This window comes from Opisthorchis viverrini (assembly GCF_000715545.1).
Source record: "Opisthorchis viverrini unplaced genomic scaffold opera_v5_26, whole genome shotgun sequence".
In the NCBI taxonomy this organism is placed as follows: Eukaryota; Metazoa; Platyhelminthes; class Trematoda; order Opisthorchiida; family Opisthorchiidae; genus Opisthorchis; species Opisthorchis viverrini.
This window is the reverse complement of record NW_008751683.1, coordinates 2050396-2073155: the sequence shown is the minus strand read 5'-3', so window position 1 is coordinate 2073155 and position 22760 is coordinate 2050396. Positions and strand designations below refer to the sequence as shown.

The 22760-nt window shown below is 42.7% G+C and overlaps 2 protein-coding genes across 2 annotated transcripts in view; one reads left to right on the top strand and one right to left on the bottom strand.

The window, feature by feature from the left end:
- T265_02290 (hypothetical protein) overlaps nt 1-22760 on the bottom strand; it is a gene marked incomplete at both ends in the record, with an annotated part of 103560 nt that overhangs the window by 66684 nt on the left and 14116 nt on the right. The window contains 2 exons of the mRNA XM_009166494.1: nt 16605-17137; nt 21115-21437. Coding sequence (XP_009164758.1) covers nt 16605-17137; nt 21115-21437 — 856 coding nt within the window. The remainder of the gene's footprint in view (nt 1-16604; nt 17138-21114; nt 21438-22760) is intronic.
- Nucleotides 17641-22760, top strand: part of T265_02291 (hypothetical protein) — a gene marked incomplete at both ends in the record, with an annotated part of 38822 nt that continues 33702 nt past the window's right edge. The window contains one exon of the mRNA XM_009166495.1: nt 17641-17650. The remainder of the gene's footprint in view (nt 17651-22760) is intronic.

The following is a 22760-nucleotide window of genomic DNA, read 5'->3' as shown; positions in this document are numbered from 1 at the left end:
CTTCAAGACGTGAGAGCTTCAGCTTCGGCTAAGAATGAGTACTAAGTGTCCCAAACTTTTACCTTGAAGATGCAAACTAACGTGACCATGAAAAGTAAGCCATTTGGTGGAAATTATCAGCGGCAATTCTATTATAGCTTTTTAGTCGTTCTTATAATTTTCTCAGTGAGGCGTCTATCTTGCCTTATTCATCTGGAGCAGTAGACAGTGATGGTTTATCTTTCATTCGGGCAAAAGCATGATCCAAAAGCCGCCTGACGAAATGTGCGGAGATCATTTCTTCCACTTGTATCCTAATTTCCGGCAATTGTGGAATAATTATTCAACAAAAAGCCTTTTTGAATGTTTTTTTAGAAGCACTGTTAACATCAAACGGATTTATATTGGTGTGTGGACATCATGTTGCCAGGATGAAACAAATTTTCGTTCCGTGTCCTTTGATGTTACCAAATGGAGATCGCAGAAACACAATGAACTGAACAGCATGCTAATGTCCACGCACACATATCTGTCAGCTGGATCACATAACCAGGTACAGAAAAAAGCAATTTTTTTGTTATTTTCCCAGCCAACCGGAGGTCATTTTGTTCACAAAGGCACCAGAGCTTCATTTCGTTTGCATACATCCATGGTATGCGTCGCTGTTTAAACGTTACATTTTTAAAAAACATCATTCCAAAATCTGATAACAGTGACCGGAAGTAGGTACTTCAAATGACGAGAAGACCATAACTGGAGGGGAAATCATGAAGCCAAAATTGTCATCGAGTGTCGTTTGAGCGTACCAGCAGATAAGCGGGATCTTTTCCAGTGGCATGGAGAGTTGATGGAATCTTCCAGGGACGTTTGCTTTTCGCCAATATTCTAGCACGTTCTATTATGTGGTCATCTAGTCATCGCCGAAATAGTATGCATACCATACTCGTATTCCAAACCTTGATGCAAAACAGCCTGAGTGACATTCCAAAAATCTCAACCGAGAAGTCAGTCGACGGTAGTTTATTAATCAATCTGATCTAGCGGACGCACTTTAGCAGAAGTGTACGTTAAAATATATTTCGCACAAAATGTTGTATAACAGTGGATTACTGGTTGCAGGCTTTTTGGATATACCGTTTATGTTGACACGCATTGAAGGATGGATTGATTGCATTGCCACTTAGTCTTGCTGTACTAGTACTAAAGTTTTAACCTGGAATTTTACCCTCCAAGTGAAGACAACCTGTGCCCAGGAATTCGAACCCTAAAACCTCCGGATAGATATTCTACAATCAGTATGCTGTTGTTGATTCCCTATAAGGATGAAATAACACTGCAGTGCCACTCTGCTTTACTGATACGAGGATTAGCTAGAGAAAAAAACAAGGTTCAAAATGGAAAATTTAGCAGATTCGCAAGCGAAATATGACCGCTTATAAAACTTTACCTTGTAAAATAGTGGTTATGTACAGGGACCCGTGAGTTCTTCCGCAAGAGCGATTCAAATTACGTGACAAACCAAACGGTAAGAACACCGTATTTGAAGTCATCGTAAGGTACCGCTGAATGCACAGCCTTCGTTCGGCGTATAATTGCCTGACAAAATCCCTGCTTATTTTTACCAAAAGTCCTGCAAGACTTATTTTTTATCCATCCTACATGCACCTAGTGAGAACCTGATTGACCGATTCACAAGCTGCACAATATGAGGTAATTATCACGGAAACCTTGTAGTTTGTCGGACATTTAGGCTCAGACATCTATTCGCACCTCGCTTCCTTACAGTGTGCTCTTGCATGAACAGCTCCGGTTGTACACGATTCACTAAAAATCCACTTAGAAAATAATGTTTGTCAGCAGGGCCACCTATCGACAATTTTAAGAACAAATACATTTACTCGTGCACGGAGAGAAACGGTGCAATCTCCCATCGTTTCTTGATTAAAATGTGGGAAACCTCATTCGGAATTGTCCAATTACCAGTTTCGAAAGGCAACATCGACTTGAACTAGTGGTCCTAAAAACGGCATAAACAAACCAGACCACTGGCGCCAGCGGGTTAATTGGCATAACAAAGTCAGTGATTGGAACGTAAAGTTCATTCGCACTAGCTGTCCAACACGTGCACACCCACTCTTCCACCGCCCGGTCTATTCTCCGTAAAACCGTTTCAAGTGCGCATTTTGTGCAATTCGAACTGACTTTATTGCCCCAATTTAGTGAGAATTGTGATATTCCCCCTTGTGCCTGATTACTAAACCATCTTGTCATAGTCATTTGAATACCAAGCCACACTAAGAAAACAATTATTCTCAAATGAAAAAGGTCACAAACTCATAAATCTGTCACTAGAAATACCAGCAAACAGGGAGGTATTCGCTTTAATTTATTATGTTCTGGTCCTTGTCTTAATAATGGGACAACTCGAAAAATTTTAAAATCCAGCATATTTTGAGAATGAAACAATAATTTCCTACAGAGGCTCTTGAGACGACGAAATCAGCCAATGTGGTACCCAAAACAGTAAGTGTCCCACAAGATTGCTATTTTCAGTGCTTTATGGAGTCATCAGTTATTGGCCACTGAACTTTCATACAACTTCTCTAAGCCGTCAGTTTGACACTGCTTTTCACTATTTAACCAAGAAGTTGAGTAAGTTCTTGATATCATGTGACGACCAGTCATAACTTGCCATCAACCCACCTTCCGACGCGTTTGTTTCAGAAAACGGTACTCTATATAACCTCATCGAAAAATAAAACGAAAACCTATCTTGTCTATGTTACTGTCTATGAATGAAAACACTCACATGTATTCAACAACTTGCTTGGTCGCCTTAATCGAAGTGCAGCACAAACCAAAAATTGGTCGGAATGTTGACTGATTCTCCCGCGTCAACCAAACTCTATTGGTGTAGGTGATTTACTGTACCTTACATCAACGCAAAGTCAGCTCACATGCATCTAATCGGCAGCGGTAACTGAACTCACTTCTATAATAACTCATGTGTTGAGCACCCTTTAGAGATTACACTTCCTATTAACTGGAGCAAACTTATGAGGTCACATTTATTTCCTGTAAATAGCCAACCGACGGAATGTGATATGCATACCCTCTATTAAAAGGACAGCTGTGCACTTTCAGCCAACCGATGGGAAGGTTATACTAAGCTGATACTAGCTAAGATGTTTCTGGACTGGTAAGCGTGCTATCACCACACCGCTCATTATAGTTAAGAGGAAAATATACGATCCCACACACAACCACCATGGCGGAATAGTATCATCTTACGGTTCGGCCTGGCGCATCGAACGAAGCCGATGGACCCGTGCATAACGATGGATATTTTGTTTTGCAACATATCTATCTGAAAGTCTTGTAGACAGTGCAAACCTGAGGCACTAAGACCGGATACGGAACGGGAGCTATCATCACACCCAAGTGGAGACCCGTAACTGTCATTTCAAGTGGGTGAGACTGAATAAATGGGAGCCGGGTTGTATGCGAAAGGTGGTGCGCATCACAGTTAGGATGCATTCAAGGCACATACACGGTAAGCTGGTATTGGACATTCTTGCGCTCGGTCTGTGCGTCGTCGCAGGCCTAAAACGCTGCAGTATTCGAAGTGTCAGTGTGGTGGATCGTTTCAGAGTTATGCAGAAGAACAAAATGCAATACAAATCAAATCAACTTGATACAAAACCATTAAGCAAGATGTAACACGATGTGCGAAAAAATCCATATTTGGGATGGTGATTAAAATGAACTGGTAGTCCAACAATTCAACTATTGACCAACCGGTGAATATTTTATCGAATTGGGTTTTGGCACTCATCCTGACGGAAAAGTAGACCACCACAATCAAACTAACGTATTTTGAATTTTGCTGGACAAACTGAGCCCAAATTCAGTCCAGACGTTAACAAAGCCGCTCGTGACAGAAGGATTTATTGTTCGAGCTACTATCCAGGAGGCCGTAGGTCCTGACCTCAATGAATTTCTGTGAGATCCCCATTGCTGATGATCTCCGCTAAAAATGAAACAGCTGTACAGTGCTTCATAGTTTCTCACCATAGACTAGTTTAACTTACAGGACGAAGCCTCCATTAGAGCAATAATGTCAGACATTCTTAGTTGAATCCATCACTCAAATGAGTGTTTGTGAATCTGCTTGGTAGCTTTCATCAGAAGTACATTTACGCTTTGCACAACTGACAAAGTACGTCGTTCGTTCAGCTGTAGCACTGAACGTGCCACCAGAATGAAGCATGAGTCCTGGGATAGTGCCAGGTTGCCCAAGCTTAAACAGATCAGGTCGAGATGTAGACGTCGGGGTCGAACCACGGACCTTCCGGTTAGTAAATTCACGCCCTGACCACTAAGCCATCTCGCTCCAATTGTAGTGACGAACTACAGTTTTACTTGAACTGTTATAGATGTGGTGTGAAACCTGTTGCTTAATGACGATTAAAAAAAACGTAACCACATTGTAAGATATTGAAAAAATCAATTTTGCGGTAGATAATCCTTTATTATTGTGCCTACCATTACGCGAATATGCCAAAATCGTAAAAAAAGTAGTAGTAACTACTCGTCTTTTAGGTGTTTTCTCACTCCATCTAGTCACTTCTATCTAGGAAATGCACAACAACTCAAGTGAATATCAGGTGCATACTGCGTTATGTCTCTGAAACCGACACCCTTCTACAATCAACCAACATCATGCCGTATTCTGGAGGTTACATCAAGATTATAGATTTATTTTATTTTACTTTTATCTTTTTATTTTTATTTATATCACAATCTCTAGCAAGAAATTCAAACGAAAGGTGTCTCTTGTTTTAAAAATGTGGGATAACTGGCCATCGTACAACAGGCCGCAGAAGCAACCCTATGTTATATAACTTCTTGTCGTTTTATGCTTCTTTCCCATCTCCTTTAATTGAGAATGCTTCTTTCAGTGCTGTACGGAAAATGAAGCTTGGAGACTTTTCAAAGATCCACTGTACAGATGCACTCGGACTACCATAGAGACAGACCTGTTTGATGGCCCGACTTAAGGGATTACGCTGCGGTCCGTATGGCACGAAATGATGCGTATTTTTACATTTCATTTGCCCTAGCATAACTATCATCAGACTTTCTTGTGCTGCCAAGTCAGGTTCTGTTTCCTTTCTGTCGGATAGGTGACACCGTGAGATGTACCTCCAGAGCTAGCATTATACAACATCTACGAAAAGTGCATCTTGTCAAGGTGACCACAAGCTACTTCAGCTCTGTTTCTGAATTCGCTCTCAAAAAATCACGGTTTAGAGACCATAAGTTAACAGGTGTGTCCTAATTGTTGAAAGTTGAACGCCAAAATAGCTCATCTCAAACGTAACACAGTAATTATAAAGCTGCTAAAATAATCTTTGAGGGCAAACGGCCTTTTTTGCCCTTCTTTGGAGTCACCAGTTAGGCACAGTCTCCGAGTTATCTCAATCTTATGCTCCAATCTTCAATATTCTACGAACCGTGTGTTTACCAAATCAATTTTTAGGTCAATAGACCTGCAAACCATTTGATCTTGTTGAAGAAACCAACTAGTTCAGCAAACCATTAGTTTTCAGATACAAGGAAAACCCTGTTAGGCTATGCATTATGAGAAATCAGAGTGAATCAGTCGCTTGTTCTTGGATTTTTCGGTAAATGTGTATTACACCTACTGCCGTTGTGTGTGTGTGAATAAGACAATGTTCTTCAGCGTCCACTTCACTTAAAAGCGCTGTTCCAATCCGAACAGCAACCATCCAGAGGCTTTCTCTTTTTGTGGTTTTTCACGGTGAGGCTAATCCACTAAATGACAGTAACAGTAAGGATACAAGTCCTTGTCACATTCCACATACTTAACATGTAACCATTAATGTATTGTTAAATATCAGGCGTCACATGTCACATCACCCTCCAAGTTAGTCGACTTCAATTAGTCCATACTCTAAGTTTCTATCAATTCAGTTGCAGACAGGAGAAGATCTGCTGGCCAGTGCTGTGAAGAATCCAACGTTACGTTACAGTCTGTTGGCCAATATGGGCTATAAAGGAACTGTTATTCCACCTTTTGTGTTGTCGTGCCTACTCCAATAACAACGAGAAGTTTCCCATGTCATTTTTGGGAACTTTTGATTCATAAAATGCAGCCTCTAAACGAACTACTGTCAAACAAATTTGTGGATTCTAATGTCATCTCCCCCACTGGAAAATGTTACGTGTTAGAAAAGTATTCATTTTGTTGCGGTTTAAAACCCACCCATAGGTCGTACACAGCTTATCGATCAATTTACACAAGAAGGATGATTAAGTTCGCCCTGCCGGTGAACGTTTGTCAAGTTTTCTCATCAATATTGTCATCCTACGAAGCACAAAGCAACTAACCAGTTCACGTGACATTTTGAGGCTAGGGATCCAAACGGGTTTTGAACCTAAACTATTTCCAACGCATGGAATGCAACACGTGACTCAAGTTGGAAATTTCGCACAGTTCCTGATCTTCAGAATAGCTATTGAAGCGGAAGAAGAAAGGTACTATTTCCGCTTTGTTGATCTCTGTGTCAAACTGCGAGATATGAAGTTGAGAGGCGCAAGAAGCTTTCTTGGCTGCGAGTCAACGTACCACGTGACTGACAGTGACATCCTTGCCTGTTGGTTTATTGGCCTAAACCATTTCCAAGGCTTACCACCTATGACCTGAATAGTAAACATCAAAAAACTTTTTATCAGTTCGACAGAGCTACGCTACCTGTGATATTTGTGATAGGTGAAAGAGTGCACATAAAAAACATGTCCATCTAAAGTCTTGAGAAGGTACTGAGTTACTTGATCAAAGTGTCAATGAGACATTTCTACGGGGAAAACAAAAATCAGATACCCGTTTGAGATCCGCAGCCTCGCTTTATGGGTTGACTGGAATAGCTTCACCATGAGACTGTGTTTCCTCAGCAGAATTCCCAATACTCCCCACAACTTTGGAACTCGAGCAAGGCAATCCGGAATCTAGAACGAAATTGCTGAAAGTTAGGGACCACGTGACTCCTTTTAGGCTGACGGTGAAATGAGTTTGAGTCGAAAGTAAGTTAACATTCACTTGGTTACGTTCCGCTTAAGAGTGAGTTGTTCAAATAAATGTGCATCCTGTAGACATGGAAAGGCCACAGTACTAAATGGACCCAGTCGTGACATCTGGAGGGATCGGAACTGGAATAACCCGGGAAACAAGATTAATCAGAAACCCGGGACTGCGCATACCTAATGAGCCCCAGAAGGGGCGAAACCGGTCGTGGGCTGTCGACGGATTTTCAGCAACCTTATGAGTAGTACATTACAAAGATATACATGTATCGCGATATCTCGAATATCGTAGCGACTGAAAAATGAGGCGGCCTGGTGCAGCACATTTGGTTTCCTGAGAACATCACAAACGAGAGATTCATCTGGGTTCCAGGTGAGTCTCTCGAAAAACCAAATTAGTTTGCAAATGAGTGTATTTTCGCTAAGATTAATGGGAGTTCGTAAACTGAGTCATTTCGATGAGCTCTCAATTGGTGTTCATCAACATTATTGAAGAAAAACGCCTCAGTACATTAAAGCTGTTTTGGGGCTGAAAAAATGTTTTTGAAGAACACAGTCTAAATCTGCTTTATCTCCGAGTGAAATGAAATCTTAACTGGTGTTTACCTATGCAACAATCTTGGAGGAACTACACCTACCTGACGAATCACAAAAGGGAGAAACCGATGGTAATTTACGTTAGCCACAGAAGTGTCATTGTATAGTTTTACCGCGGAATCTATTTATGCTGCGCAACTTGATATCTACTGTTTATAATCCAGTGGTCCTCGTCAGCCTTTGGAAAAATGTTGATCCACTTTTATCGCTGAGGGGTGGAGGCTAGAGGATAATCATCACCACCACTACCTCCATGATTGCCACCCGTCAGTCATCTCAAACATAAATATTTGGAAATCTAATTGTCTCAACAAACCACAGCGACCGGATTTGCAGTTGAATGAATTCCACTGGCATTGCCTTCCTGCGATACACTCAGTTGCAGCTGAGTGATTCATTGGCTTTGGCACGACACTTGCGATTAGTAACTAACGATGATTTTTCACCCGTTGTGTGTGTCGACAAAAACAAGAAGGAAATTTCAGTGCTTCTCTTTTCATCACGCGTGCACGCACACTCACCTCTTTGCTAATGAAGCGAGCTACGAAATTCGCACTCACTTAATACAGACCATGGTAAATAACCCAGTGTTGGAAATCGACCAACCATGTGTTGATAAAATGTTGGTAGCAAATTTTTTTCTCGTTTTTGGGTCAATATTATGGGACGGTTGGCAAAGTGAAGTAGAAAATGAACATTTTAGTCATTTTGATGAACAGATGCTCTACGCCAACTCTATTCGAGGCAGTGAAAGGTTGAATATTTGGTGGAAGAATACTATGGCACGGTTATTTTTACGGCCCTGACTTCCATATGAAACGAATCCCGAAAACTGTCTCAGCTATCAACACAAGAAACAGGTTTGGACACTACAACAAACAAATGATCGCCATACTCTCAAAAGTTCAGTGGTTTGTTGTGTGCACCATCATTCGGCTCATCGCACAAATAAATGCGGCCACATTCATAGCGACCACTGGGCTTTGGGTTTACTGAGCCCAAAAAACGGTCAAGCTAACTGATCCGTTTTCTCACTCATCGGTTACACGGGCAGTCAGGTGTGATAAGCAATCCAGTCTTGTGTTAAGTCAACATTCTCCAAATTCCTTAGTGTCCAGGTAGTCTGTAGTGCTCGCTTCAGATGGACGTGAGAGTGAATCTAAAAGTTTGTGTTCGTTGGAAGCGAGCCGAAGACCGATATATTGAATGCGGTGGATACTATTTCTTCCTACCTTTTCACGTTGAAATGCGTTCTTAATTGAAAATTTCCCCCCATTTAACCTGATAACTGAAAGTTTTTCGTCTTTTCCTTTCCGAGGGGAAAAACTATCAGGCACATAACACACAGAAGGTTTTAGTCATGTTTAGACGACACCTGTGGTCGCTCTTATCGGAGAGATGGAGTTCTCGAGACCACTCTGTGTACTCAAGATAATCGCGTCCGTCATTCATGTCAACCTAATGAATCAGTAGACTGTTAACATAATCAATTGAGACCTACTTCTTCCCTATCCTCGTCTCTCAGCAGTACAGAGTTGCAAAGTGAGAAATCTCCCGGGTGTCTTGGGTGGGAAGAAATGGGAACAGCTGTGGTAACGCCAATCACGACCACGAAATGTTTGGAAGAATGGGTGGAAGAAAATATTTTCAAAAAATATTTATAGAATTTGACGAACAACAAAAAAGACTCAGTTGTTTCTGTGAAATTGTTCGTTGGTCAGCGGGAAGCATCTACAGACGTACGATACCAATCCCAAACTGAGTTGCACATTTCTGCACTCTGAACTAAGTAGAATAAGTGTCTCCTGCGCCCATAAGTGACAAAGCTGGAAGTAATTTCTATAAACTAATATGCTCTTACGCGACTTACGAGACGCAGAATCATTATGCGATCTTACATTTTGTGTATGATGGAAGTCTCAGAAACCCAGCGGAATCCAGAAGCAAGAGACTTCCTTACGAAAGAGTGTGTTCATAACAAAGACAATCATGGAATTTTTCCCACCATGAAATTTTCCCAAGCAAATCGTCAGATCCGACTGTGAATGATCAATTCGGGTACGCTGCATTTCAGACGAAAGAATTTGTCTGATCAAAAGCAAAAACACATGAAACTTAGTTTGATTTGAAAAACTGAATTGACTTCACATCAATTCAGGATTGTACTGCAAAAACATTCGTTTTTTTCTGCTTGTCTATGTCTGTCACTTGTCTACGCTAGCGCACCGGTACTGAAATACGCGTCCATGTGACAAGGGGTTGGACGTTTATACACAGTGGTCTAACCAGTGTTGACATGCGAATCCGTATTGGTTACAGCCCATCGAACGATGTACTCTCCAAATTCGCGCATTAGCAGGTAGTCAAGTGGACGTCTAAAATAGAGGCTGACGGGGCTTACAATGAAGGGCGCACGGTTTACAACAGTGCGCACGTAATGTGAAGGTGTAAATTCGATATTGCATAGATATTGCCTGGACTATGGTGAGACTTCTTCCGTAACTTGCACAATAATCTTCAGTAGCGCTACTGACCGCTTTTTGCACGTAACCAAGGTAGTCCCTCCCTCCTCGAGGAATTACTTGACCTCTTGACAAAAGAGACAGGCAAAAAATATGGGGGCTTCAAATGTCTTATGCTTGTGGTTAACAAAAACCCGCTGGTCTGAACAGTTTTAAAGAAGAGACAACAAGATTTGACGAAATTAGTCGTCTTAACTGCCCCACAAATCTATTCAGTTCGAGGCGGAATAATGTACCCATGCGTCAACTCGGTGCACCCGAATGCTTAAGGCCGGTTTGAATGAGTAATTTTGTAGTGTTTGGCTACTCAAATGAAAACCCAAACGAAAGTAATTACCCGACAACGATGCATCGTAGCCAACAAGCCAGTTTGTTTAGTGAAAACATTAGTTTCTCTTAAAATCCAGCTTCAGTACACTACAAGCATGTTTTGTGATCCTCAGGGCTACTTTGTTGCACTATACACTTTTGTGGTAGAACAGTCCTGCTGGAGAATGTAATAGGCTTTTAGTATAGCTGACTTACAATTTAATAATTGCGGAGAGCACTATGCCGATTCTTTCCCTTTGTTTCTGAAGGCAAACGGTGTCATGTGTATAGTTACACGAACTAAGTTAATTGTTTTGGTACTGGAATCGAAAAAAAACGGGAGCCCAAGAAAGGTTTTTTCGATGGGGAATTTTTATTTCAGCCCATTCTATGGTGGATGGAGTGCTGTACATCGCGGCATTGGTGGACCCACCAACGTAATACGCTTCGTGTTGAAAAACGTTTACTCCTCTTTGTTCTTGGGTGTAAGGACTTGAAAAATACGACAGAATTTAATCGCACAGCGAGCCACGCAGGTGCACAACATCCGTTTGGACAATACGACTCTGCATTTCAGTGGGACTGAATATCTTCAGAAACTGGTTATGTATTTTTATTAATGATAACACGGATAAATGTTTCGTGTGTGTTGTTCTCAGAACTTCTCCCCGACATTTGGGTAGGTAGCTTCATCCCGGACAAACCGAGTTTGAACCTGTTTTTCGCTCTAACTCTAATTAGTGTGTAGAAGCTTAATTCGGACATGGAGACCGTGATGGACATCCAACAGAGTACGTTGAATGCCTGGCTTAATTTCGGCTGCAGTTTCGGAACTCCAGCATAACGTCTAATTAGACTTTTCTAGTTGACTCAGCTGCACGAAATTATCCTCGATCCCAAATGTGTCTGCAACTTCGGTCGACTGAGAGAAGTTTGGAACCGATTGAACAGTCATCATTTCAGAAGTGCTTGGCAAACAACCAGTAGTTCTTAGCTTGGCAACGTTTCGCTCTTGACACAGAAGCTTCAATAAACCAAGTGAGTAGGTCATCAAGTTGTCCAAGTTTTAGGACAGACGGAGAACCAATTAGTCCACCGATTGTTTACCAAACCTCTCTGAAATCAGTCGACCTCTTCAGATTAGCACACTAGATCAGTGTTGAATGTCAGTTAAAGGGGTCTTGTCGGTTGGTGTGGTTGCCCAGATTCTATGGTTGATGGGTTGGAGGAATTTCAAATTATTTCTGATCCTTAATTTTTCAGTTCAAGGTGCTTCGACTGATGAGTTATCTTGGGTGCCGTTGGTGGATTTCAGTAGTTCGTGTGGGCTTGTGAGTGCTACGACGATTAATTTGGGAAGGGAATGGGGCAAAGGTGGGTGAGATTAAGTGCATCGAGATCTTAGCTACTGCTGCTGATGATGACTGTTCTTCATCACTGTCCGACCAAGCTAAAACCGTCCTCCACACGCTTGCCGGTTTTACGCCTCCTATTCTGTTTACGCTGGGATGCTTAGTGATTTCCACAGCCTTGACCGTCGGTGTCTGTGGTGTGGACCGTAGGCTCCGCCTCAAAACTTCGACATTTTCCAGATTCGTTTTGTCTTTCATGTCCGGTGCATATTCCGCCATTGCTGAGAATTTCAGTAACACACAAAAGTTATCTGCATTTCTCGACGGCCTGGTTATTTTTCCCCTGTGCTCTCCGATTCCCTCGCCGTAGTTCCTAGCTAGACATTGGTGCAGTCGTTGCGGTTAATTTTGTAGACACGGACCCTGGCAGTGTTTGCCGGAAGGTGATACTCCAACTGCAGCACTGTCCATCTGAAACGATGTCTGCAAATTGTTTCGCGATTAAGGTAATTTATTGCAGATCAAATGGAGGAACCCGTGTTTAAAGTGTTAAACTCAGATAAATGATTTGCTGAAAAATCTTCGACAACCTTGTGGGTAGTTTCCTTTATGAAAATATCTCGAATATCGTGTCGGCTGAAGCATGAGACGGCCTCTGATTGATACGCAAATGAGAGTCGGGAGGTGCTTGCAAGCTTGTGCACAGAGGCGCGTCACCTTAATTTGGTACTATGTCATGGTGTAATGTGACAGTATCACCCACAGACATCTCAATTCTTCTTTCATCTGCACATTCGATGAACGATCGGATAGCACACCTTAGGGATCAAATTCCACAGAACTAAGGCTTATTCTGATACTTTCAATTGAGGATTCGTCCGGTCAGTAAGGCCAGTCTATGTTGAAAAGCCGAAAAACACTACAGAAATGATTCATCCTCAGCAGTATGCATCTCACGAAACTCAGAATGTCTCGACCCCGTGACACTCCAGCCAATGGTTGAAAACAGTTTCTTTTGGCCAGGAGCGATTGAAAAACAGAGTGATTGGTTCTAACTTGGACAGAACATAGTACCACTCATCGTTCAGCCACGAAAATCACATTCTGTGTTCAGGTATTGAGTGGCGGATCGAGTAAACGTTTTTCAGAAGGAAGTTTAACTCATCTTGTGAATTTGTTCTTCCTCTGAGCTACCCACGGAATACCGGTGGTACGGATATTTGATAATTCTCAATAACGGTTTTATCCTGTCAGCGAAACAAATCCAATCTGTACACAAAGGCCTAGAAGTACCATACAGGTGTTTCATCCTTGTTGATAGTCCCCAGTAGTGCGCACCTCTCGAAACCCAGTGAGCTTCAAACACGGTACACTGTTAAGTCTCCTCACACCACTGCAAGTATACAGTTAGCTCAGAGAAAGACTAACTTCACAAGATGGGCGAACCTTCCGACTGAGAAGTCGTCACTTGAGAAGCCAGTCAATACGTGACTACGCGATGGGGTTTTCGTGATTGAAGGATGAGTGGCACCATGTCCCGTCTAAGTTAGAGCTAATCACAGTGCTGATTTGTAGCTCGTGACCAGACGGGTAAGCGTTTGATCACTAGCCGGAATGTCACCGATTCGAAACTCACCGAGGATTGGTGAAGTCTGCATTGTTGATGATTCCCAACAAGGATGGAACTGCTATACAGTGATTCTCGACTTTTAAGCATAGCTTGACACATCACCATCGACTTACAATGATGTTTTAGCCGACATTGAGTACGCAGAAGACAGTTTTTCATTCTTCGAAATGCTAGTAATGGTGATATTTTGAAGAGAAGTGTAGGTTTTCGGAAAATCCTGCCATATTTAGAGATTACTTAGAGGGCTGATAAAAACATACCTTACTTCCCAGGAAACAGGGGGGTTACTTGATACTTCCGGTATTCATTCACCTGCAAAATGTTAGGGCATTTATACAGCTACGCTGTGCGCCCAAAACCTCTCTTATGTAGTTCATATGGGACTTTGTTGACCGGATAAAATCTGCTGTTACTTTAGCGGTCATTTTCTGGTCAATATGCTGCCACTCGGTGACATACTGAAGATCTACTCTCTTCAAACACGTGATCAGTCAATGCGTCCATGCCCCCCCCCAACCTAGAACAACCATTAAGACAAATCTTTGAAAGACTTTGGCTTCAAAACACAAGAGTCCTTCAATCAAGTCACGTGTTCCCAACGGCTTGTGATCTAAATTCACATTCAGCAATTGGCCGAGGAAAGGTGATCCTGTCGAGGATCAAACTCTGTCCACAAAATGCTTGCTGTCTGTTGCCACGAAACTGGCCACAAATAGCACAGGTCGGGGCAAGTGGAAATGTAAGTAATACGCAGTTCATAAGAAAGTACTTCGAAATGTGTGGTTTAGGGAGCGCTAGGAAATGGTGCATCTGGTATGGATGAATGTAATGAATAGTGCCTGATTCATCTAGAGCATACTACATTGGTGCTCATAAGTTAAATGAACAAAGTTCTTGGTACTGGTCCCCTTGAAGAACTGCAGGCGACGCAGTCAGCTGTCGCATTTCCACCAATGTCAGTTGATCATCCGCCTTCGAATATTTTTGTGCTCGGGACCATTAAGATAGGGAGATTCCAGGAACACACTGTGCAATGTTAGCTCCACCGAGTACTACCACATAAATAAATTTTAAAAAATTTGACCCACTCAGAAAGTATGATTCAGGTCTATGAATAAATGTCTCGGGGTTTTGTGGGGTAGACAATATTATCAGAGGAAGAAAAGCTATGGAAGAAACCACAGAAGCCGTTGTTAAATCTTTGTTCAATCCAAGATACTGTTCTTTACTTTAGAACAAAATATACGTAAATTTAAAGGGTCATGAACATATTTTTATTTTCCTATGAGAAAACGGCAGTTGTACTGAAATATTTGGATAGTGGTTATAGCCAAACGGAAAAGGTTCGCGCTAATGGACTCCGGAGGAAGCTCGAAAATATCTTCCAGGAGAACATTCGTAGAAGAGGTGAGATATTGACGAATAGGAGTGATGCTCTATTGATTGCTCCATTCATTATTCTCTTGTTTTGATATTCCAAGTGCTGTAGACATACCCCGATTTGTTACGCTGTGTTGAATTCTGGATTTCTAGTTCGTCTGGTTGTATCGATATACGTGCTGAATTTAATTACCACAGAAATGTATCGTCCCTAATAAAGTATTAAATATTCACAGGCCACACTCAAAGTCGGGCAAATAGCGGGGCAGTTGTAGCCTGTAGTGTAACTTTTGTTCTAACTTGAAATAGTAGATGCCCAAAAGATACTTCCGACTACTGTTCGCCTACTTCTGTTTGTTATGTCCTAGTTGGACTCAACTAGCTTCAGCTCCTGCCTCAAACGACTACTTGCTTCTATCACACGGCGGCAAAGTGTCAACCATAAACACCGCATAATATTCAACCATAAAATTCTAACTTTAACAGTTGTCTTGGAATTTACTTGGTACGGAGGTGTTATCACTAGACCGACTCACTTGCTGCGTCCTCGGTTCGACTGAAGGTAGTTTCACCAATGAAAAACGCAAAACATCCGTTACCCACAAGTCGTTTGACATATAACTGTCACCAGGTATTCCCGTCGCATAGCTTGATATAGTGTGCGCAACTTTTCGCGGCCATATGGAACCTGGTTTTAGTTCCCTTCAATTTTGAGAATACACCCTTATATTATGCTCTATATCGGCCCTCAGGTCAAATAAGTAATCGGCAGTTTAGAAAAATCGGTCAATTGGCGATCACTACAGGAGCACATTGAAGTGCACATATAAACAAATGGACCAGTAGGACGGGACTTATAGACTGCATAGCTATTTTGATTGTCCTATGGGGTTGAACTCTCAGGCTATGGAAATAAGGTCAACTTCTTTTAGGATTTTGGGCGAATTTTAGAAGAACAGTTATTTTAAACGGGAGCCCTTACAGGCACACTCCAAAGACTAGAGTTCGCCTGTGTGTACAACTTAGGACGAGTCTGTCATAGTTATCCATGTATGAAAAGATTATTGAAAATTTACGGGAAAATTTTCGGCCTTCTTCACTAAGGTTAGGCTTCTCTTAGGTACTCTTAGTTTGTGAACTTATTTAGTCTATAACGTAAAAAAAACTTCACCAAGTCCTGTATATAACACAAATAGAGAATTATAAGTCAATCCTAGGAAGACAAACAATTTATTGTGTTTTGCATCATTACAGGATTTTGCCGAAATTATTTCATCAGATTTATCTTGCAAAATCGTTTTTGGGGGATTTTATACGTATATATGAACTCTTTTTAAAGGAATTTTTCTGCACTAAGTCCACGGAAAGGCCAGGAATGATGCAGTTAATTCAATATATTCATTTAGCTTCACAGAATTATTTTTTACATGTAGATTGTTCATTTTGATAATTTTTTTACCTCACAGTGTGAACTCGAAACTGATGGCGATATACAAGTAAAAATATCTAATAAAATTATGGCATAATTGTTCAACAGCTCTTTTTTGACAGTATAAACTTCTCCTAGTTTCGACGTAACAAATAAACTATCATGCCTATCATAGCTGGCATCAAAACTAGTTCATATTTTTTAACGGAAATGAAAGAAAATGGGCCGTCCTAGTGGAAACTGTGATTAATAAACCAGCTGCAACGTAAAACGTGTACAAAAATAATCAAAATATTTACCTTCGAAATATTTTAAGGCATTCGGGTCGACGACTGAGTATTTTCTTAATTGCTGAATTGATGGTCTTTTTGACATCGTGGATGGCTCAACCGATAGAAACGAGGTTCCCGTTGTCTGCTCCAACTCCTTTTGTAGAGAACTATTGGATTTGTGGTCTGTGTTCCGAAAGTCCTTTGATTTTATTCTTTCTGTATTACGTCGTTGACTATCAGAGGTCTTGTCACAACCTGTGAAACCTGCAGGTATATCCGTATTACCTTGCACAGCAGTAAAGCCTGATGGGTCGGGACCGAATTGTGACCGTGCCTTAAGTGTTGACCTCAAAGGACGCCCATGTATCCTTGGTGTAACTTTTGGTTGTGGAGAATTATAGTCCTGGTTGTCACTGACTGGTTCCCCTTGGTTGGGTAACGTAACTTGGGAATACCTCTTAGTTATCGCTGGATAAACAAAACATTCATCCTCAACCTCCGGGGAAGTAGATGTCATGGCTACATAAATCTGATTTGGTGGCCACCATAGAATAAGGTATCTGAGTGTACAATTTTACCTGTGGACAAAACACTCCGTTATGGTAGAAGCCTAAAGCTCCCTACAAAGGCAACCCACACTTGGGCGAATAAAGTATTCCGACCAATGAAAAATCAAGAAATGGTCACATGAGCAAACGACACATGAAGCTGACCTCCAGAAAGCGTGCTAACCCTGTTGTCACAATGATAGGGTTAAACTTACAGTATGTGCCATAAGTTGACAGAGATTATATAAATTTCAATCCCAGGTGATCCCGATGTTGCGTAGTTGCATGGTGACCCGCAGCCTTTGTTGAACACTACCTGCAACCATTAATAGGTGCCTGACTAGTCAGCTCAGCTACCGATAAAATATTTTCACACAAAAATAAAAACTTTAAGGCGTAACACCATGACATTTCCTGTCAATCCCTTTGAACTCGTTTTGTTTTACTGTATCAAACAGCCCCCATTGCTGTTGTGAGTCGCGGACTTTGTGAGCTTCACGCTGGTTGTAAATACTGTAAATAGTTGTAAGTCCTGGCAGTTTCGTCCCTTTCAACCTGAATCCACGATTGAAGTGGTCAACCCTAATGATTTTACCGCTACTTTCTTGGCCCATTCGAAATGATGTGGCCTGCAGTGATTGCGTGCATCTTGGACGGGAATTTTTCTTGTTTTACAAATGAATCTGTATTTTGTGGTTTTTTGACAGATTCCAAATAGTGAGGAGATGAATATACCTAGCTTAAAGCAGCTTTATCCCCGGATATTTGGCTAATGTGTTGAGGGTCGCTGAAACCCTTAATTAGGGGGCGTGTTGTAAGCCAAGAATGTCGATCCGACTGCGGCTGACTCCGCAGTCAGCTAACCAATACATGCCGGATGTGGTATTATATAACTCCAGTCCCTGTTGCCATAACATGGTTTTCCACAGAGTCTCGCTTTAAAATACGAGTGTTTCCTTAGTTTGATCTGCCATAAAGGTCTTATCTAGGCCTTCGCGATACTACGCTCAGTTCAATATCCGAGTATAAGGAGACTATCTGGCGAGACTAGACCAGCGTCACTTTTCGGCGATTGCATAATTCTATGCATTGGCTATTTCTTGATATTCGCTTTCTCAAGTTCATCGTCGTACAACACAATTTGACTACGTAAAGTTTTATTGTCTTTTCACATTGCATGGCCAAGATGTCTCAACCAACGATGTGCCTGTGACGTAGGAACGTGCCGGACCTTTTTAAAAACGATACATTGTGAGGATGCACAAAATATACCAAAAGAATTAAAACTGCAAGTACCACTCTAATGCCGTATATCTTTAGCCGCTCATTCGGTTACTGTGGATCAAAACTCATTCGGCAAGTTGTTATATCTTGCGGCATACCTAGGAAACGACCGCATTCAGAATCTTCCATTGTTTTGATACCGTTGTGTTAGGCCAAAATTTGGTTACTTATATGCGCATTTGGCGCGGAAAACACTTGTTTGACAGACAAATCGACATGCGCATTACCTAAAGAGGCTCCAGCAGCTCATGGTGTTTGACTCGCTCCTAATCAGTACCTTATATCATATTTGAACACTCGTCATCCGATGTCCGTTTTCTGATGCCCTTACAATAGCACACGCGGGCTATGGTTATGCGATAGCGGTTATCAAAGTTCTGAGTATGTATCAGTTCACTTGCTCTCAATGGCCACGATTCACAACCGTACAAAACAGTCCGTACCGTGGTCTGATGTGCACGGCCTTTGAAATTAGGACATATTCCTCTTTTTGGCACAAGTTTCCCAGTTTACCAGAACAGATCTAGGTGATCGTTAATATACATGCCACGGCCTCTGAGTTCACATGGGGCTTCGTTTCAGGCTGTTTTGTGGGATTTTCCGTAGAGTGGTGTGGAACTCAGTGAATGTTTTCCTGGCATCGTTTAATCGTTGAAGTGACGGGGTTGAGCTAGACGCCCATGCTTATAGTTAAGAGTTTGGTCTTTTTGGGATTCGTGCAATACGGGTGTCGAACCTCTGATGCTTCACGACCGTAAGATACTAACGGTTTCAGAGAGGTTTGATAAACAATCGGTGGATTTATCAAACCTTTCTGAAATGATGACTTCCCAATCGATCCCAAACATTTCCCAATTGATAAATACCAATAGTTTGTTTCAATGTAGGATTGTCCACTCAGATCATTCATCATCGACAGCATGACATCAGTTTTTAACACCGACGCTTCACTGCCGTACCAGCGAAGCCATACAAGGTCAAATGTTGGCCATATGTATGCTTCCACCACTCGAAATCTACACGGAAAGCACTTCTCGGCTAACGGTGATTCGTCATGCTCGATGGGTGACTTGACCACCGCCGATTTTGGTGTTTGGAACATTCAGTTGAAATCTTCGTTGCACGGCCGAATATTCGTAGTGGTTCCAGCTGCTACAGCTCTGTTCACCGAGGTGGAGAGCCATGTATCGGAGGAAATAGCCCAAGCAATGCATTGGCAACAAATGGATCAGTTTTTTTCGGCATGGACGTTAGGTAGCTACGCAATGAAGTTGATAGCTTGGATGAAGTGTCGCCACTAACTACGTCTTACAGTCATACCTGTCATCATCCACTGATTTGTCTCGTCATCCGGTTCGCCTCCGTGCAGACAGTAGTTACCAATGCAACTAAGTTCACTGGACCTGCATACTTCATTCCCAAGTCAGTATCTCAACCCTCGTGGCATGGAAACCGAACGCTGAAAAGGAGGTACGGCTGAACGACTATTACTTCGTTTTCACCTCGAAGACCTGAAGACGTTTCGGTCCTGCTGCTCCGGTAGGCCACGTCTCAATCATACGGCACAACAGCCCCTACTGTAGCCTGATACACACGTCCCCTGGGATTCAGGACTATGCTGTTTATGCTACTTTGTCGCCATATGTGTCTCCAATTGGCGAACGTGACCCGAGCCTTGCAGATTCGTGCATTGACCTCATCTATCACACTACAGTCGGAACTAATACAGTTTCCAAGATGCGTAACACGCATGTGACGTGTTCAGTGATTGCATTTACGGAAGCATGTTCTTACACTTTGTGGGTACGAAGTGCATTCCAAAAACACCTGCACTTTCTGTTCTAACACGGAAACAGTGTCATCTACGTATTTCAGAACCACAAAGTTTTTGTCGGCACTTATTTGAACATCGGGATTTCAATGGCCCTCCAGTGTTCATCTCAATATCTCGTCTATCACTAAGTTAAACTAAAATGAAGGGAGTGGGTATCCTTGATGGATTTTTGGAAAGTTCTCCGTATACTCACACGCCCAGAGGTTTGAGAATCACCATCATCAGCTTTAAAAACCGCGTTCTTGTTGTACATTGGTTATACCTGTCACAGTTTCGTTCGCCGATGTTAAGAGGTACGAGAACAGTTATATATTGGAGATAGTAGCCCATATAATTAATCTACCACTATGGTGGTGTCAGCGGAATTTTCATCGGGGAGGTCGGAAGGGGAAACTGTGAACTGTAGGCAACAGCTTGGATGAATGCGCAACACGGTCGCTTGTTCCGTTTTCCAACTCCTGATGTGCCTCACCTCGGGGTCCTCTTTCGAGACAACGAGCCGCGCAACTGAGTTTGCTTGTGACGACTTTCATGCTTCGTTGCCAAGCCATTACTCAGCCTCATCTGAATTGTTCTCACCTGTAGCGTAGTTCTGCAAGAGTTCATCAAGTTCATCATCGACCGTTATGTGGAACACGTAACCAAACCTGTACTATTTCAGTTTGTTTATCTTGGGCGAGTTATTCCTAAGATCACTCGATGTACCTCAGCACTACTGATACGTTCACACCAGACAAGGACAGTGATGGTCAAGTGCTGCAGATTTTCTAACGTGCTAAGCTCACAGCGGTCATGTTTCTGACCTATAGAAAAATGTGGAACACATCGCAGCATCGTAAACTTGACAGGTAAGCTGGTGTGCCTCTGCTACGAATGATATGGGTTCACAAAACATGCTCCGTCCATCCCAATCCGGATAGAAATATCGTCTTTGGCCAGACCACCGGACTGATATAGCAGCCCAGGCGTGCAAAATGGTTCAGCTGCCATACAACCCGAAGGAAGGACGAGGGCTGGGATACCGCCAGGTTGCCCAAGCCTAGACAGGGGAAGCCGAGAGGCAGAGGTCGGGTTCGAACCGCGGACCTTCCGGCCAGTAAATTCGCGCTTCAACCACTTGAGCCATCTTGCCCCAGAGACAGCAACATCACTGCTGACACTGTTGTTCCAATGCCCTGCAACCACAAACTTTATCTAGCCGCAATCGAAGTCTTAGAGTGAAAAGAGTTAGTAATGCAGGGACCTTTTGCCGACTTATCGGAGGCATTACACCTCCAGACGCTCAATCAGACTATCTGGAGAGAAGCTGACAGCACGAACGCTAGTGACGTTGATCGGTCGCCATTTTTCGCAGTATCATGCCAAGGACAGAGGAGTTTGCGAAGACCCCATCTTTCACTTTTCGTATTCTCACACCCTCCTGTCAACTCATACGTCGTCCACCTCGCGGGTTTCGCCATTCTGAAGGAAGCACAGAAAACATTACTGATGTTGGTAGACAGTGTTCCACCGTGCGTAGCACATGTCTGAGCCACCGTGGTTAATGATTTTTTCCGCGAGTGAAGTAAAAAATGCGTTCAGCTGTAGCACCCTTCCGGTGCCTAGCTGCCATGCCAAAGCATGAGGGCTGGGATACTGCCAGATTGCCCAAGCCTAGACAGGGAAGTCGAGTGGCGGAGGTCGGATTCGAACCACGAACCTTCCGGTCAGTAAATTCGCGCTCTAACCACTTGGGCCATCTCGCCCCCCCCCCCGCGACTGAAGTACCTGCTGCACAACCAGATACCGTTTTTCTAATAGCCTGGTTACTAATCCGTTGACAGGGCGAGATGGCTCAGTGGTTAGGGCGCGAATTTACTGACCAGAGGGTCCGTGGTTCAAACCCGACCTCTGTCTCTCGACTTCGTCTGTCTGGGCTTGGGCAAACTGACAGTGTCCCAACCATCGTGCTCCCTTATGGTTGCACGCCAGTTAGGCAGTGAGGGTGCAGCAGCTAAACGATTTTTCTAATTCGTTGACGCCGTCGAAAACTAGCAACGCTTCTGAGACATCAGTGGTCAAAAACCTGAAGATGCCTCACATCATCTGTCCGGAGAGTCCATGTTTCCTCACCATACAACAACACAGCCCTTACTGTAGCCTGGTAAACGCGACCCTTGAGATCCCGTGATATACTCTTTTTGCGCCACAAGTGACGCAAATTAGCAGACGTGATTCAGCCTTTGAGATTCGTGTCTGACTTTATCAGACACATCTGTCAGAGTTAATACAACTACCGAGGTGTGTGAAATTCTTCAAATCTCACAGTGATTCTCCATGAATTGTAAGGGGGTATGGTCAGGGATTGCACGTTATGAACCATGACTTTGCACTCTGGAGGTACTAGGTAGGTACGCAGCACGTGGCCAAGCCAACGCAACCTGTGCAGTGTGATCAGTTCATCTATCGAGGGTGAGTTATTTCTCCCGAATACCATTCGACGTACTTCAGAATTGCTGATCCGGTGTTCCCACCAGA